This window comes from Rissa tridactyla, chromosome 2 (assembly GCF_028500815.1).
Source record: "Rissa tridactyla isolate bRisTri1 chromosome 2, bRisTri1.patW.cur.20221130, whole genome shotgun sequence".
In the NCBI taxonomy this organism is placed as follows: Eukaryota; Metazoa; Chordata; class Aves; order Charadriiformes; family Laridae; genus Rissa; species Rissa tridactyla.
Window position 1 is genome coordinate 157,052,400 of NC_071467.1, and position 16,188 is coordinate 157,068,587.

Below are 16,188 nucleotides of genomic sequence, written 5' to 3' on the forward strand. Positions count from 1 at the left end.
CCGGCAACAGTCGCCCCGTCCTCAGCGCCTCCCCCATGAAAGGTGGCGGCGCGGGAGTGGGGATCGGAGACAGCGGTAGCCTCGGCTGGCAGTAGCAGCCGCAGAACCACAAGTCACCCAGGCGGCACCTAACTGAAAACAAGCAAAAAAACAAAAACGTGGATTTTGAGCCCAGTCCCGTGTCGGTGTGCGGGGCGGGGGGGAACGCAACACCCCGCCTCCCTCAGCCCGCCCCAACGGCCGCTGCCGCGCGCGGGGAGGGCGGGGGAGGAACCGAGCTCTCGCGAGACGGGAGCTCCGCGGCGCCCGCCCGCCCGCGCGCGCGCTCAACGGCCGCCGCGGGAGAATTCGAAAGGGGTGGCAGCGCGCGCGGCGGTGGCAGGGCCGGGGCCGGGTCTCAGGGCCGTGTGAGGGAGGGCAGGCGGGCAGCGCCGGGAGCCGGCTGAGGGGCGCGCTGTCCCCTCCGCTGTCCCCTCCGCTGTCCCCTCCGCTGTCCCCTCCGCTGTCCCCTCCCTGAGCCGCAGCCGGGACTGGCCCCTCTTCCGGCAACGGAGCGGTGGGGCCCGGGCTCCTCTCCTGCCCGTCACACCGGGCCGTCTCCGGTTCTGTTTCCTTCCTGTGCTGGCAGCGCCGCGTTGTTAGAAGCGTAACCCCCCGATCTGCGGGGCTCCCGTTCTGAAGGAGCGGTAGGTAAGTGCCCGTCTGTCTTTCCGCTTCTACCGGGGGCGTACGGCGGCCTGTGGGGCCGTGCCGCGGGCCTGACGGCAGCCCGGCCAGCCCCTGGCTGCTCCGGGACAGTGCCCCGGGTCGGCCCCCGCTTCATTCCGGGGTATGGCTTTCCGCACAGTAAAGGCGATTTAAGGCAACCTCCCAGCTGGTGGGGGTGGGAAAAGCACCTCAGGAATTGCCTAGGGTGGGAGGAATGCTTAGGTGCGAAAATTCATCTCGTGGTCATAGAAAGTGGCCTTGCCCATTTTCCATAGTCTTCACCAGGCAAAAGAGAAAAAGAGAACGTTTTGCTGCCCATCAGTACATTTAATATAAGTAAATGCTGTTATTGGGAATGAGGGCTAGCTAAATAGGGGGTATGTGCTGGATACACTGTTCTTTTTAAAGATAAAAGTATCCATTAAAAAGTTCTTCTGTTTTAAGACTTGTCTAGTAAAAACAAGAACTAAAAAGAAATCATGCAAATACTGCAATGTCATGCTGTTATGAATCTAAATGCTGATTCAGAGAACTGTATTTTGGAGGAGGAAACATCTTTTATTTATAACTATGTAGATGAAGAATGTGAGTTCATACGTTCTTCGCCGAGAACCAAAATGATACTATTTTGAGATACAATACTTTCTGTGACATTTTGTTCTGTTTTGTTTATAAAGCGAGGAAAAACAAGACCACAATGAAACGCGAAGCATTTTTACAAGTGGTGTCTAAAGAGTCTATTGAAGACTTCTTGCGTTATACTCAGAATCCTGTAAGTAAGCCATTATACATGTTTCACTAGTATTTGTTCATTCTTTTGATAGTTTAGGCTGTCCACTTTCTTTAGTCCGTGTGTAATTGTACTTGATAGTTCTTTTTATTACTTAATGTTTTGGAGATGGGATAGATGGCTGTCTCTAAATGCAGTGTGGAGAGAAGCGTGAGGAATAACAGAACAAATCCACTGAAATCTGCTAATTAAAAGTTCGTTCTCAAGTTGTGTATATGATGTTGCATAGCAATCAGAAAGAATAATTTGCATTGTGATGTTTTCCACTAAGCTTCAATGTCTGGTATTAAGATGTACATGATTTCTCCTAATCATCTTTTGATAGCCTTAATAAATGGTATTGTCAGATTAGTTTCTTAAGGTTTCTAATCAGAATTTTCCTAATATTACCTGTATCAGAATAAAGTAAGTGGCTGAGTTGACCTCTATGTCCACAGAGGCATGAACTAATTTACTAATGTAGCAGATGTATTAAGCCTACGTTTTCTATGATGGGGATCATGTTCTATGTAACAAGTTTAGAAATATTTATCTCCAAGCATCATTGAATCTTTTTCCAATAGATTTGCTATTTTTTTCATTTGCACACCTGTATGTGATTATAGATGACAACTTTATTACCATATTGCCCTTCGTTGAAGTCTCCTTCCCATTTTTCCCCAAAACTGAATACTTTAAGAAGAAACTGTGCTGTTTAGGATAACACATAGTACTTGCAGCATTTCCTTTTCAATTAATTTGGTTGTGTTTTTTCTGCCATCTCCATCCAGTAATCTTTCTTGTCATATCTTGGTCTATTTGGATTAAATATTGTTTTTTCATCCTTTTATTTTTAATCACCAATTCACAAGAGCTGTCTTGCAACAGTTTTCAGTTGTTTCCAATATCTCTGGAAATAGCTGGTAGAATGTCACCAACTATAATGAGCATATTGATTAAAACTGTCTTCATGCCTTCATAGCGTAAGGGAACACAAATATCCAGATTACGTTTTGAATTGTCTAAGAGACCTGAGTTATTTTATACATTTCCTTTTGAAACTTTCAGTGCTGGAGGGTGTTTGACCGTATCTTATCTTAGGATGATGATCCTCATTTTAGAATCTCCCTTGAATAATTCTTGAGTGATTTTCTAGAGGAGACTGTGGTACCATATTCTGTCCTTTCGAAGCAGATATATAGCCACAGAAAGAAGAGGAAAGTGTGCTTAGAGCCTCACTGCTTTTCTTAGTTTTTGTACTATATTTATGCCCTGTTTTTTCTAACTATTTTGTGTTCTAGCGTCAGAAGTTGCCTTTTTAACTTATTTTTCAAGTTCTGTTCTTAGCATTATTACTTCTTTCAGTGTCTCTCATTTCTATACCCTCCAGCTCCCTTTAATTTTCCTTTTCCTTCCTCTCAATGTTTTGTTTCATTCAGATCTTCTAGAATTCCAGGGGCTTGCTAGTTTTCCTTCAAGGTTTGCCTTGGGCTTTTCACCTTTATTTGCCATCTTTTTAAAATATTACCATATTGTGGTTCTGTTCATTGAGGTCTTTATCAGGCACTGTTAAATTTTTCCACTAAATCCTGTTCTAGTTCAAGAAAATGCATTATTTCTTAGACAGGAAAATAAGAATCACGGATATGACTACCACTGAATGATATCCTTTTCTCTCACAGGTCTTGGAATAATTCTGTCTCATATCATCCCAAAGAAAGATCATAAGGCTTTAGTCTTATTATGAATTCATTCTTTTTGTTCAAAACAGTACAGTCTTAATAACCTGTCTTTTGGGTTAGTTTGAAGTAGAGGGCTGCAGAACTCCCTGTGAGGCCTTTGGTTTATTGTATTTGTTTCCAGCTGTAGAGTAGGATAGAAATTCTGTTATAAATATGTAACAGGATCTTTCTTCTCATACTTTTCTGGGAACCTTCTAATACTTACTGCCACTTCTTTCATTATTTCCTGTTTTTCTTTTTCCCTTCAACATTTTTTTTTCTTTTTGATTCCTAGTTTTTAGTGTATCTGCAAACTAAAAATATTTTTATTTCAAGATCACGGACATTCTTTATTCTCTCTCTTTCCTAGGAAGTGTTTTTGATCTGGTGGACCTTCACTTCAGTATTGCAAATTAAATCTCAAAAATTATCTGTACTGCTCTTGGCTGTGCCTGTTTTTTTTCTTCTCGTGTTTTGTCTGCATATACCCTTTCCTAGCAGGTTGCCTTACCCTTCTTTGATGCCAACTGGCTCTTTGCATCTCTGAGGTAAATTCTTCTAGCAAGGTTCTTCTGAGAAAATAGTTCAGATCTGTCTCTTAGTGTCTATTAAAGACTTCACTAATAGTGGCTTCCTGCTCAATAGAGCTTAAGAGGCAAGTATAGGGTTAATGTGCTCAGGAGTTAGGTTTGACTGGGGGGGCTTTAAAACAGTGCCGTATATAGCGCACTGTTCTATGCAGATTGTACTCCAAACCCTGTAGTGCTGTCCATATGGCTGTACTGACTGTTCAATTTCTAGTCCTTGCGTAAGGATTTTCTTTCAACAGCCATCATCAATCTATATTGAAGATAGCAAAGACATGATCAGGGACTTTAGTTCTGTGCACTTGTGAGCTTCTTAACTAAGGGTATGGAATTGTCTTCATTGGGAATGAAGTATTTAGAACACATGAGAGACAGAATTTCATGTTACAGGGATGTGATTTATGTTTGGTAGTTTTGCTATTAAGGGCTAAAGATTTTAGTCTTAAAAGAAGCACTCTTGTTTCACAATAAAGAGTTAAACAGCATGAATTTCTCATGCTATTTTTTAAATAAATTCAACATCTAGAAGGTATGTTATCTCTCTAACTGCAGAGGAATGGAAATTAATCCTTAATGTAAAAAAAGCATTAATTTTAGGAAATACGATGATGAAATAGAAGCCATTTCGCTGGTGTGGAATTGTATGATATCTTCTGACCATTCACAGCAAAATACATTTGATCCTTTCGACTTGACTGAACTACTTCAAGAATTGCCAAGAAAGCAGAAAGAAGTACTATGGGAGAGGCTGATGCAGCTATTGACAGAGACTTTGATGGACAACCCTGTGGAAACGTGGCAGAGGGTTGAAGATGATGAAAGTAATGATAACATGGAAGCAGAGAGAGTTCCACAAATGGTAAAAATCTTGTAAAATAAAAATATGATATTTCATATTTTCTGGGAAAGAAAATGGAATATTTGCATAGCATCTGAAAACATGCAAGGGTTATCAAACATTGTCTCATTCTTAACTGACTTCTTAACTATCACGCTCAGGTTAAGCTGAGCTTATGTTTGTTCTATACTATAAAAGATTAGATCTGCTGATAATTTTAATTATCAAAGGGGAGACTTAGTTTTTTCACTGGAGTCGAGTGGGCTTTTTGTATGTCTTATTTCAGTAAACAAATGTTGATCTCTCAGATGTTCCTTAAGTATCTGGCATATACTATAAGAAATTCATTACCTATTTTATTCTGTCATTCTGTGGAATGAATATCGTGAAATCTAGATTGACAAATTTAGCTTATATAGAATTTCTCTGACTCAGACCCTCATATACTGCGTTCTGCACTGCAGTCCCCTTGATCTTGAGAATACTGGGGGAAAAAGGTTATTGAATTTTGGAAGAAAAAGACAAATGCAGTGAGGAAATCATTAGGGAGACCTAGAGGCTTGTAGGAAATCCATCATACATAGACAGGCCTGTAAAATCGTGTGCCTGGATGTAAAGTCACCAGATGTACACGTTTTTGAGTTGCACAAGACCCTGCTAGTTAGTGTCTTTTTAGCTCTGAAACGGATGTGTGTTTGGGTGGTTTTGTTGCAGATGAAGTTTTTATGGGAGGAATGAATACATGTGTACAGTCACCGAGTTATCTGCTAGCTGGACCTGAAAGCCATTTTCAAACTTCTTGAAATGGATGTACTTTCAAAATCTATGCTTTTGCCTATTTTTATTTGATAGGTTTTGGGTGCCAGTATACTCTTTGTTCAAAATGGAAGCATAATAGAAATTCAGCTTTGCTCTGCGTTGCTAAGGTTTATTGCTTGTCATCATTCTCTTCTGAGTATAAATTAAACTGCAGAATTGTTTCCTCAACATTGCTTTCTTTCAGAAACAAACTCTAGCTGTGATCCAAGGAGTGGCAGCTGTAGTTACTGCTTCCATACCTGCAGTGGATGAAACTGTAAACTACAAAGCTCTTCTAGAGTGTGTTTTTATATTAAATGGTGCGTACTTATCTGTTACAGAATACAGTATTATACTGTTTTTTTAGCAGATGACTATACTAGGCTTTTTGTTTGACCTGACTGGCCTATGGAACAAAATTTACAGGAGAAAAGTTGGTACTGATGTGAGTTCTTATTTGAGAAAAAATTAAGTGAACGTTTACTTAAAAATCAGTTACACAATTTAAAATTTGGAACTTAAGTAGTTTTCTTTCTCCCAGCTGTTTACCCAATGATAGATAACTTTCCTTATTCTGTAGCTTATAGTGGTTTTAAGGCAAAATGTAAGATTGTTGCTAACTTCAGTTCGTTCTCACTGATCCAAAAACTTGGCCAAAACCTTAAGAGTTAATAAAGCTGCCTAAATGCTCACAGTAAGAATAAGCCATTAAGATGTATAAATGTGTCACGAACTAGTTGATTTTGTGAGGTATAGTTAGTGTACTAACAGAATAAAGTTTCACAGGAATAACTTGCTTCATTGCAGTAAATAATTACTTTATTACTGTTGTAGGTATTCTTCCTGCATCACCTGAATCTGAAAAAATCCTACAGCGTGCTATCCAACATATATGTGAAATGTGGTGGGAGAAAGGACTGGAAGGGAAGGAGCAGCTAGGGAAGACTCTGTTTATTATTCTGCTAAGAAAAAGCCTGGCTAAAGCTGCTACGGTATACTGAAGTTATATTGACTTTTAGGTTATTACTGAATATTCCAAGAAAGATTATCCCTCCAAAATACCTTTTATGTCAAGTTACTTGTTTTTCATGTCATAGTGCTTCTTAACTAATGAAACCTAGGATGCATGTTGGTTCCAAAGTGTCTTTATGGTGTTGCTTGCATAAGAAACATGTTAAAATGTTGCCTTGTTTATAACAAACTTTAAAGATTTTTGGCACCGATTTCACAAGTGAACTGGGTTTTTTTACTTTCTTTTTTTACATTCTTTTTTTATTTATTTCTGCACTCATTTATGAAGTCCAGTGACTAAGGTTTAAATAGCAATTAACTCAGTTAATTCAGGTTTTAAGTACTATATTCAGCTACTCATAGAGACTTCTTACGTGGGAAGGTTCATTCTGTTACTTTGTATCTCTCTACAAATAACTTCTCTTATTTTTCAATTAATGGACTGAAATTATTTTTTTAAATGTGTGAGTTATTTACAGTATTGTGGCATACAGATTTTGCACTAACCCAATAAATATCTCCCTTTCTTATGTTTATCTTTTATTTTTTCCTGTTAACTGCTTTAATTGTATAAAGTTTCAAAAGTGGAATAATACAGCTTTCATCTGTCTTGCATGAAATAGCAGCTTGCTTTCTGTACTTAAGCATGTCTTCAGTTGTTGGAAGGCAGTATTTATGCAGTTACGCATATTTTTGTAATTTTTCCTAATGATGCAGTGAAAGTCAATTAATGTTCATAATTTTACAATCTGAAAATCTTCTATCTGCAACAATGCATTTCAAATTCAATATCTAAAATCCTTTGAATACTTCTTCACATTAAAGCTGTACCTAATTCACTTTAATATGGGGGCTTTTTCCCCTGTCAGGGTGCAGATATTGTTCGTCTATGGAATCTACATCAGACATTACTTTGTTTTGATTACGATTCAGAGGAGAGTAATGAAGTCAAGGACTTGTTGCTCCAGTGTTTTATGAGTGTAAAACACATCAAAAAAGAAGAGGTAAGCAAACTTTTGTCTTACTGTGATTTTATGTGTGTGGGCTTTCGTTACTTTTAATGGTTTTGCATTAAGCCTTTTTTTACAGTACAGTAGGCAGCAATGCAAGATAAATCAGCTCGGACTCCAAGGCATCAACGGCTGATCTTTGTGTTTCATTTGGAAACCCTTATTCCTATTTCTGACATAAATATAAAAGTATATGTCTAAGTTATCACTCATGTTCTTGTATCCTGAAGTAATAACAACCAAGTGCTTTGCTTCCAGTGCATGTCCCTCACTACTTAAAAACCATCCCTGGTATAATTCTCTTCTTTATAGCAGTTTTTCATTTATTGGAGATAGATAACTTGAGCAAAATAATTTCCCTTCTAAATGATTCCATTTAGAAGATTGCATTGCCATAGTCTGTTTTAAAAGTAGTATAAGGAGAACCCAACTTTACAGCAAAATGAGAATTATTTTATTTGTCTACCTGTATTTCTCTCGGTGAAGAATTACTGTATTTGTAGTTTTTAGTGTGCATCAAGATAATAGTACCCAAGCTTTCTTTCTGGTTAGGTGACAAGACAACCTGACATTGGCTCTGAAGTTCTAACTCCTCCTTGCCTGTTCAAAATACATATTTTCCCTTTCATGGAATATATGAACTTCTGTCATAAAATGAGCTCTGAGGCTGCTGTGTGATTGTGGCATTATGGGCATATGGGGTTTTAAAAATGATGGTAGGGAGTGAATTAGGTGAAATGTTTGACAGACCAGGTTTTGGATAACAGCCACTAAAATTATTTTTTTTGGTTACTTACACATTGTATTTTAAGATGTTTTGATTAAAATTGTGATGTACTAAGGCAATGTGAGAGGTGTGAAAGGAAGAAGAGGAAACACGTGTGGAAAGAGGAAAGACGAATTAGACTTTATTGACTGATTTTTGTATTTGGTTTCATGTCCTAAATCTAAAATTTCATTTTAGATCATTTTTTGTCCTCTTGAAAAAGTATGTTTCATGTATGCATCCTTTGTCACAGTATTTAAAGTGCCTTAGCTGTGTTTGATTCTGTATCAATAATTTTATTCTGTTTTATTTGAACCTACTGCATCACTTCTAATATTTCATATTTGTATAGGCACAGTAAATAATTGGGAATTATATATTTAAAATGAAACTGCTATCTAGGCTTCAGAAACAATTTATTCCAGTTATTTGGTTTTTTTCTTCCTCATCTTGTGAGATTTTTAGTAGAACATATGTTAATTACTACATGTAAGTTTTTTCTGAAGAATCTTTGGGTGAAACAGCCTTCAGTATGAAACTTTTTACATTTTGCAGGGAAAAAAAGCAGTAATATCAGACTTGGTACTGAATCTTTTTCCTAGCATATCAAAACACATTCCCTTTGCTTCACCAGAATATGCAAATTTGGTCATACTTTGCACATATACTTTTCTGCCCAAGATTTTGTTCTTCCCCTCTCCTCATGATTTCTGTTCTCTCTAGATTTTGTCATGTTTTCTTTTTTCATATGCCTATCTCTTTCTAGGTAGATTTAGAGAATGCCTTATTGCACTTTTTGCTCTGGCATATGATCGTTAGCGGTTTAAATCCTTAATCCGGAGTCCTTAGCTTTATGGCTAGAAGGATTGACTGAAAGTAGCAGCTCCCAGCTGGGAGCTGAATTTACATTCTGTTAGTCCAAGCATTCCTTTGTGATAAAGGTGAATGATGTAAACAACTGTTCACAAATACGGACTCATATTGATTATGTCCAATCTTCTCAGCAGTTCTTTCCATTGAAGTACTAGTACTGCCTGACAGGCATCAATTCTGAGTGCTGAAAACTTTGAGTGGGCTTGGGGAGCATTCTTAATTTCAGAAAATACCTTTTTAATAATACAGAACTTGAGGTCTGTTTATTAGCCTAAACCTCTTTACAAAAAGCTACAAAGGCTGTCAGTAGAACTGAGAGGTCAATAGTCTGTTGCCAGATTCAGTTCTGGACCTGACCTACTTATTAGATTATGATAGTGGGTAGCACTTGGTAGGGTATCTCTCTTTTCAGGGCTTCCAGGACCTGAAAGAGCTTCAGGCTCTTCATCTTCAAGCCTGATAAGCTCTCGCATGTAATCAAGGATGCTTTGTCCATTCTCAGACTTTTTGTTAATTTTAATCTGTCTATTTAAGAACTCTCTAGGTTTGGTTTTGAGTTGTTTTTTTTTTTTTTTTTTTTTTGGTCCCCCCCGCCACCCTCTCTGAAGAGTTTAACACGGGAGGGGGAGGAAATAGTAGTTGCTTCTCCTAATTCTTCTGATTATTCCCAAGTAAGTGATGTTGCTGAACATTAATGTTAGAATTACAGAGTTTGAGGTTGCAAAGGACCTCTGGAGACACTAGAGGTCCAACAGTAGTGGTCCACCTCTAGTCCAACACTCTTGCACAAAGCAAAGTCAGCCAGAGCAGGTCGCTCAGGGCTGTGTCCACCTGGGTTTTGAATGTTTCCAAGGATGGAGACTCCACAGCCTCTCTGGGCAAGCTGCTCCAGTGTTCAATCACCCTTATAGTGAAAACAAATAAAAAAATTAAAAAAAAAATTCCTTATATTCAAGGGGCATTTCTTGTATTTCAATTTGTGCCCATTGCCTTTTGTCCTATCATCGGGCACCACTGAGAAGAGGCTGTTACCATCATCCTTACATCCTGTCAGGTATTTATATACATTGATAAGATTCCGCTGTGCCTTATCTTTTTGGACTTACCAAGCCCAGCTCTTGCAGTCTCCTCTCCTATGAGAGATGCTCCAGTCCCTTAATCGTTTTTGTAGCCCTTTGCTGGACTCACTCCAGCTTGTCCATATCTCTGTTGTACGGGGGAGCCCAGCACTGGCCCCAGCACTCCAGATGTGCCTCACCAGTGCTGTGCAGAGGGAAAAGATCGTGTCCCTTGACCTGCTGAGGGAGTTTAGTTTTAATGACAGCCCACCTCATGTGCATTCTCTAATTTCCCTGCCTGGCTCATTTTGCTAATGGTATATTTATTGTAGCACCATGTCTAACACACCCACAGTAGCTCTGCTGGACCTTTTTCTTACATTCTGTCTATTTCTAAAATGCTAATAGTCTTAACCAAATATCAACATGATGTATGAATTGCCTTGTGATGAAACTGAACTCCTATATATCAGTGACAATATTCCCTTTAGTGCCTGCAGGCTTGTTCTACAGTTCCTGAGAAAAGTATACCTAATTCTTTTTAGAGTACACTTCCCAGAGCATAGCACCATAGCAGCTTAAGCTGCTGTAACTCCAGGTTGCGATGATCCTGTGTTGCAATTGGCTAGAATTCCTGTTTTCCTCTCCACAGTACGAATGCTCAAGCAGCGATGTCATGGGTTGATTGAAGTAGGTAGCTGATCAGTTTTTCTTCTAGTAAGATTTTTTCAGCCAGATTAACTGCCTGGACTTGTTCGTCATATGCAAGGATGAAGAGAAGGGGAGGGTCAGGAATGCGATATCCTGATTCTAGATCAGATTAAGCTGATGCGGAATTGCACATTTATGCCTCACTGCAAGATCAGGGAGTTCAGTTTTTCTGTCTTCCCAGACTGTGCTATTCAATGCACAGTAATATTTCTCAAAGGCTTATTTTCAGGCTGCATTAGTGGAGTCATCCTCTGAATTTATATCTCTGTGTGATTTATGAAAACATTCTTTTTCATGTGGGGTTTCCAATCAAACAACTGGAGGGCCATGCAGAGCATATATTACTGTGTTTTAGAAGTAGGCCTATTCTACCCTCTTCTTCCTTGCTAACCTTCTGTGTGTGTATACACCTGACAAAGTCACATGTACTATATTCAGAGGCACAGCAGTGCAAGACGCTCAACACTCTTTTAATGCATTAACCCCAAAGATGACAAGTTTGCAATCTTATTCACCTGTCACCAGTTTACATCTCATGATACTAAGAATCTTGATAACAGTAATTGTTTCAGATCCATTGATCAGAAGCAGTAGATTAAATTAGATGCACTTAGTATCATTTTCAGGATCGGGGTCAATCTGTTGAAATCTAAGGCAAAAAAGAATTGGTTGAACTGCTGAAAGCTACTTTGTGACTATTCTTCATCTGTCTTGCTGCTGGGATTGTAGAAGGTGAGATGAGTTTGAATTTGGACTCATCTTTGCCTTGTTGAGGCAGGATCTGTAGGTCAAAACTCCCTTGACCTTTTGGTTTGCCAGGGATGTTGATGGAAGAGTGCACCACTGGGACTCAATATACATATTATACCACCAAAGTTGGAGATAAGTGGCTTTTTTTCATTAATTTTTTTTTTCTTTTTTGGTAGAAGAAGCTCTTATTGACAACAGGAAGGATTTTATCAGACCTGTAGACAAGGGTCTTGACATTATATTCAGCTTTGATTTTCACGGTCTTCTAAACTGCTTCTTGGCCTGAAGGCATTTAAGCTACCAGTTCCACTAAAGGGCAGTTTCTGCCCATATGCTTCCTTCTCTCTTCCCTACTCCATGATATTTCAGCTCAAAGCGTGTCTGGCATTATCAGTCATATTTTCTCTATTAGGTCAGAACATAACTGTTGGTCCACCTCTGAACAGAATTGCCTTTGAAGCTCTGCTAACTCTTCAGTGCGCCTTTTGAACTTCCGCCAATGTGCTCTTTACTATTGCATCTCCTTATTAATTTTCATGAATTATTTGTGACTAGAAAGCTGACATGTGCAAATGATCCTTACAACTGTCCAACTCACCCTTATGTGTGATTAAACTTTTCAAAGTCTCAGAAGCTGGATGCCTTCGCTTCATCTGTAAGATGCGCCAGAGTAAGGTTGTCCACGCAGATAACGTGTAAGGCTCTAATTCTTTATTTCCGGAAGAGCAAGGGCTTATTTCCTCCATCCACAGCCTTGCACTGCCTTTTCTTGCAAAAATCGTGTTGCTCATCAAACTTGTCATCATCATTTCTAACTTGCTAAAATGGAAGAAAACTAATTCAGGAAAAAAACTGAATAGTGGGTTGGTTTTGGTTTTTTGTTTTTTTTTTTGTTTTTTTCTGTTTTCATGAATTAAAGCAGCTCCAGGAGGCTTGCAATATTATTTTTCATGAGGCAATAGGAAAGGAATTGTCCTTACTAATCAGGACATTTATTTTCCTCAGTGGCCCAGCTGTTCTCTGTGGCTTTGTCCAAAAAATGTTTCTGTATCCAGTGCTGGCAGAGTTGTCATGCTATTTTATTTGTACCTTCACCGTCATTACAGTGTCATCCTGGAATGACATTGCACTTGAAAGAGTTCTGATGATGCAGCCTTGATGAGGGTCTGGAGTTGCACAGTCCCTTACCGTTACGGAATACTACTTGAAGTCACACCAGAACAGAATGGACATTGAAAAAAATGCAGGCAGATATGTAATCCACATGTTCACTTGTTTTGCGTTTTCTCTACAGTATAAATAAGAGTAATGCTTGAATTCTGTTTAAAAATTAAGAATCTTAATATTTTTTTTCCTGCAACAATCTCATCTACGCTTTTCCCCCCCTCCCAACAGGGAAGAAGATTCTTGAGCTTTTTGTTCAGCTGGAATATAAACTTCATTAAAATGATCCATGGAACTGTTAAAAACCAATTACAATTCTTTCCAAGGTACGCATCACAGTTAGAGTTCTTAATGATCGTTAAGAGCTTGGCTAAAATCTTGTTTGTTTCATACTCTCAAATACCTAGTATATTGATAAAATATATCAGAATCCAGACACCTTCACATCTCTCAATGTAACTACCATATTGTTTTAGCAACTTAATTTAATAGTTGCTCTGCACATGCCTATGTCTACAATTATAGATGTAGGAAAATGCTTATTTAGCATTAGGTAAAATTAATGACTTCCATATAAATTGTGCTGCATTACTTGCAGTGTTTGTGTGAGAATTGCAGGTCCATTTCTGCTTCTGTAAGGTGTTTTTGTTTTTTCCTATGAGCAACCTCTACTTTAAGTTGGTAAGGCTCTATATAGAGGCATTCTAATAAGAAGTGACTTGCAGGATCATAGCCTGAGAACTTGAATGATGAATGAAAAATGTGGATTTTCTTTTTTTCCTTTGATTATTCAGAGAAATAGTACAGAAGTAATTCTTCATATTAAAATCAGAGGCTTTCTAATGCTTTCAGTTAGAATAATGTATACCTGTCCATCTTTATAAAGAATTTAAGATAATAATTGTAAGATAAATGATAAAATATCTGTGCTAATGTTTTGACTTTCCCACTATAAGAGATATTTCCTGTGTTTTTTAATAGTGCTCTGGTTCACTAATTAACAATTAACTTTATTTTTCCATAATTACCAATGTAGACTTTCAAGATAATCTCTTCTAAAAATAACGTTGATGCACAGAATTAAGAATAATGTTGGTACTTATCAAAAACTTCATGTTGTTACCTTTATGAATTGTACATAGGTATGGTTAGGATACTTGCTTGACAGTGTTTCCCATGTGTTAATACAGATCCTTGGTGGAATACATTTCAGAAGTTTACTTCAGGGCCTGGAAGAAGGTGTCAGGAGAATTCCTAGAGGTAATACTATGCTTGACATTTCATTTGGATAGTTTTGAATTTCAAGGTGGAGAAGATACATGACTTTTCAGCCTCAGAAAGATTCCTAAGCAAGCTTTAAGGAATTATTTCCCTAAGGAAAGGGCCTCTTCAGCATTGTCAAGGAAAAACAGCATATCATGCTTTGAATGTTTGCCCAGTGCAATCAGCTTGGTTGCATTTAAACACTTTTAATTCTGCTGCTGAAATATTGGTTCACACAACTATGCATATACACACTTTTTTCATAAACGCATTAGTTATCCGAGTTATTGAAGCTTTTATTCAGTATGTGCAAGTCTATTTATTTGATAGCTTAAATATTTATCTAGTTTTTGTGGATTTCCATGAGATGATCAAAAGTACAGTTACAGCATCAGAACAATGCTACAGCAAAATTTCAGATACCAAATAATTCTTATGTGGAGGTGCTTTTGAATTTCTAACTTGGCTTTAAGGGCCAAACAGAAGAAATAATATCAAAGACTATTTTCAGTTGTTTGTTTTAGAGAAAATATAAGTTGCTGCACAGTCTACAGTACTTATTGCTTTATTGTTTGTTAATAGCAGCATGTATGTGATTTTACTGTAGATACTTGAACATAACTGCATTCAGGACTTCATGCATCATGGAATTCATCTTCCCAGAAGTTCTTCTGTTCATTCTAAAGTTAGAGAGGTAAGTTCCTGTAAAGCATGGCATGAACTAGTAGCGTCAAAATCGGATCAGTTACTATAAAGTGGAAAATTTCTATTTCATACTAAAATAGTATACTAGGTCTGGCTGGAATGGAATTACTTTTCTTCACAGTAGCCCATATGGTGCCATTTTGGATTTGCCGACTAAAACTGTGTTGATAACACACCAGTGTTTTGGCTGTTGTTGAGCAGTGCTTGCATGGTGTCAAGACTTTCTTTTCCCCACTCTGTTTCCCTAGTGAGTAGGCTGGGGATGAGCAAGAAGTTGGGAGGGGGCAGAGCTGTGACAGCTGACCCAAACTGACCAAAGGGATATTACAGGCCATATAACATCGTGCTTAGCAATAAAAACTAAGGGAAAGTGGATTTTGGGGAGGTAGCCACTGCTTGGAGACTGTCTGGGCACTGGACCACTTGTGGGAGGTGGTGATTGCATTTCCATCACTTGTGGGGTTTTTTTGTCCTCTTTCCTTCACTTATTAAACCATCTTTGTCTCGACCCATGAGTTTTCTTGCTTTTCTCTTCCCCTACCCCAATAGTAGGGGAGTGAGTGAGTGGCTGTGTTGTGCTTGGGGGAAACCCACCACAAATACTTACTTAACAAATAGCATATTCTGAGAAATAATATTAAACCAAATTTTAAGAGGAACCTGCTTATAGTTTTGCACCAGATCTGTTTTTGGTGCTCGAAAATAGAAATATAAGGGGATTTTCCAGACTGCCAAAAATAGTTTTTGCCGTCTGTTGTCTAAGCTTTTCTTTACCTAGAGAACTGACCTTTCCATAGCTGATCACAAGGATAAAAAGTCATAAGCTCCTTGAGGCAAATTTAGTAGATGGGTCTGAAATTAAACTTGTTTTTTCTTTTTGTTATATGTGAAGGCATTGTATATGTGTTTATAGGGACAAGCCTTGATTCATTTACAGATTCTTATCGTCTGTCATCTGTGGCTTTTATTCATGAGCAAAACATTTGAAGCAGAATGAGAAGTGCACTAAGCTTTTCAAGTCAAGGCATTTGCATTTGATCTATGCCCTTTCACCTTCCATGCTTTCCCCCAAATATATAGAAGCTAGAGTGTATAGTATGTGAACTACACAGCTTGATATATCAGTATATGATTCTATATTGATTTTTTTATTTGGTTTGGGTTTGTTTTGTTTTTAATCAAAAAGAAATAGATTCTCGTATCCATAGTGGATTCCCTTTTCCACTGGTTCCCGGTTGATAGAGTAGGCTTGACAGGGCATTTCATGTTTTTTCAGATTCAGAAGCTAATGATCTGGAAAGACGACTGTGATGTAAATAAATCTGTCTTTGAGTTGTGAAAGAAGTGGGACTTGGAATAAATTTGAATGATGCACTCTTTTTCAGTATGAAAGAATTTGATTTAAAATAGTCCTTTAGAATCCAGAAGTTCCTGTAGCAATTAGGAGAGTAACCAA

At 38.2% G+C, this 16,188-nt stretch overlaps 1 protein-coding gene across 3 annotated transcripts in view; it reads left to right on the forward strand.

Moving 5' to 3' along the window:
* The first annotated feature begins 347 nt into the window (after positions 1-347).
* NCAPG2 (non-SMC condensin II complex subunit G2) overlaps positions 348-16,188 on the forward strand; it is a 51,837-nt gene continuing 35,996 nt past the window's right edge. For 2 of the 3 annotated variants that reach the window (XM_054193088.1, XM_054193090.1), the window contains exons 1-9: positions 348-690; positions 1,386-1,480; positions 4,453-4,644; positions 5,627-5,741; positions 6,256-6,413; positions 7,302-7,436; positions 12,996-13,090; positions 13,955-14,024; positions 14,635-14,721. In XM_054193088.1, the coding sequence (XP_054049063.1) occupies positions 1,406-1,480; positions 4,453-4,644; positions 5,627-5,741; positions 6,256-6,413; positions 7,302-7,436; positions 12,996-13,090; positions 13,955-14,024; positions 14,635-14,721 (927 nt within the window). In that variant the 5' untranslated portion in view covers positions 348-690; positions 1,386-1,405. Of the gene's footprint in view, positions 691-1,385; positions 1,481-3,696; positions 3,747-4,452; positions 4,645-5,626; positions 5,742-6,255; positions 6,414-7,301; positions 7,437-12,995; positions 13,091-13,954; positions 14,025-14,634; positions 14,722-16,188 lie in introns of those variants that run through there. The other variant, XM_054193089.1, reaches the window with a different exon arrangement.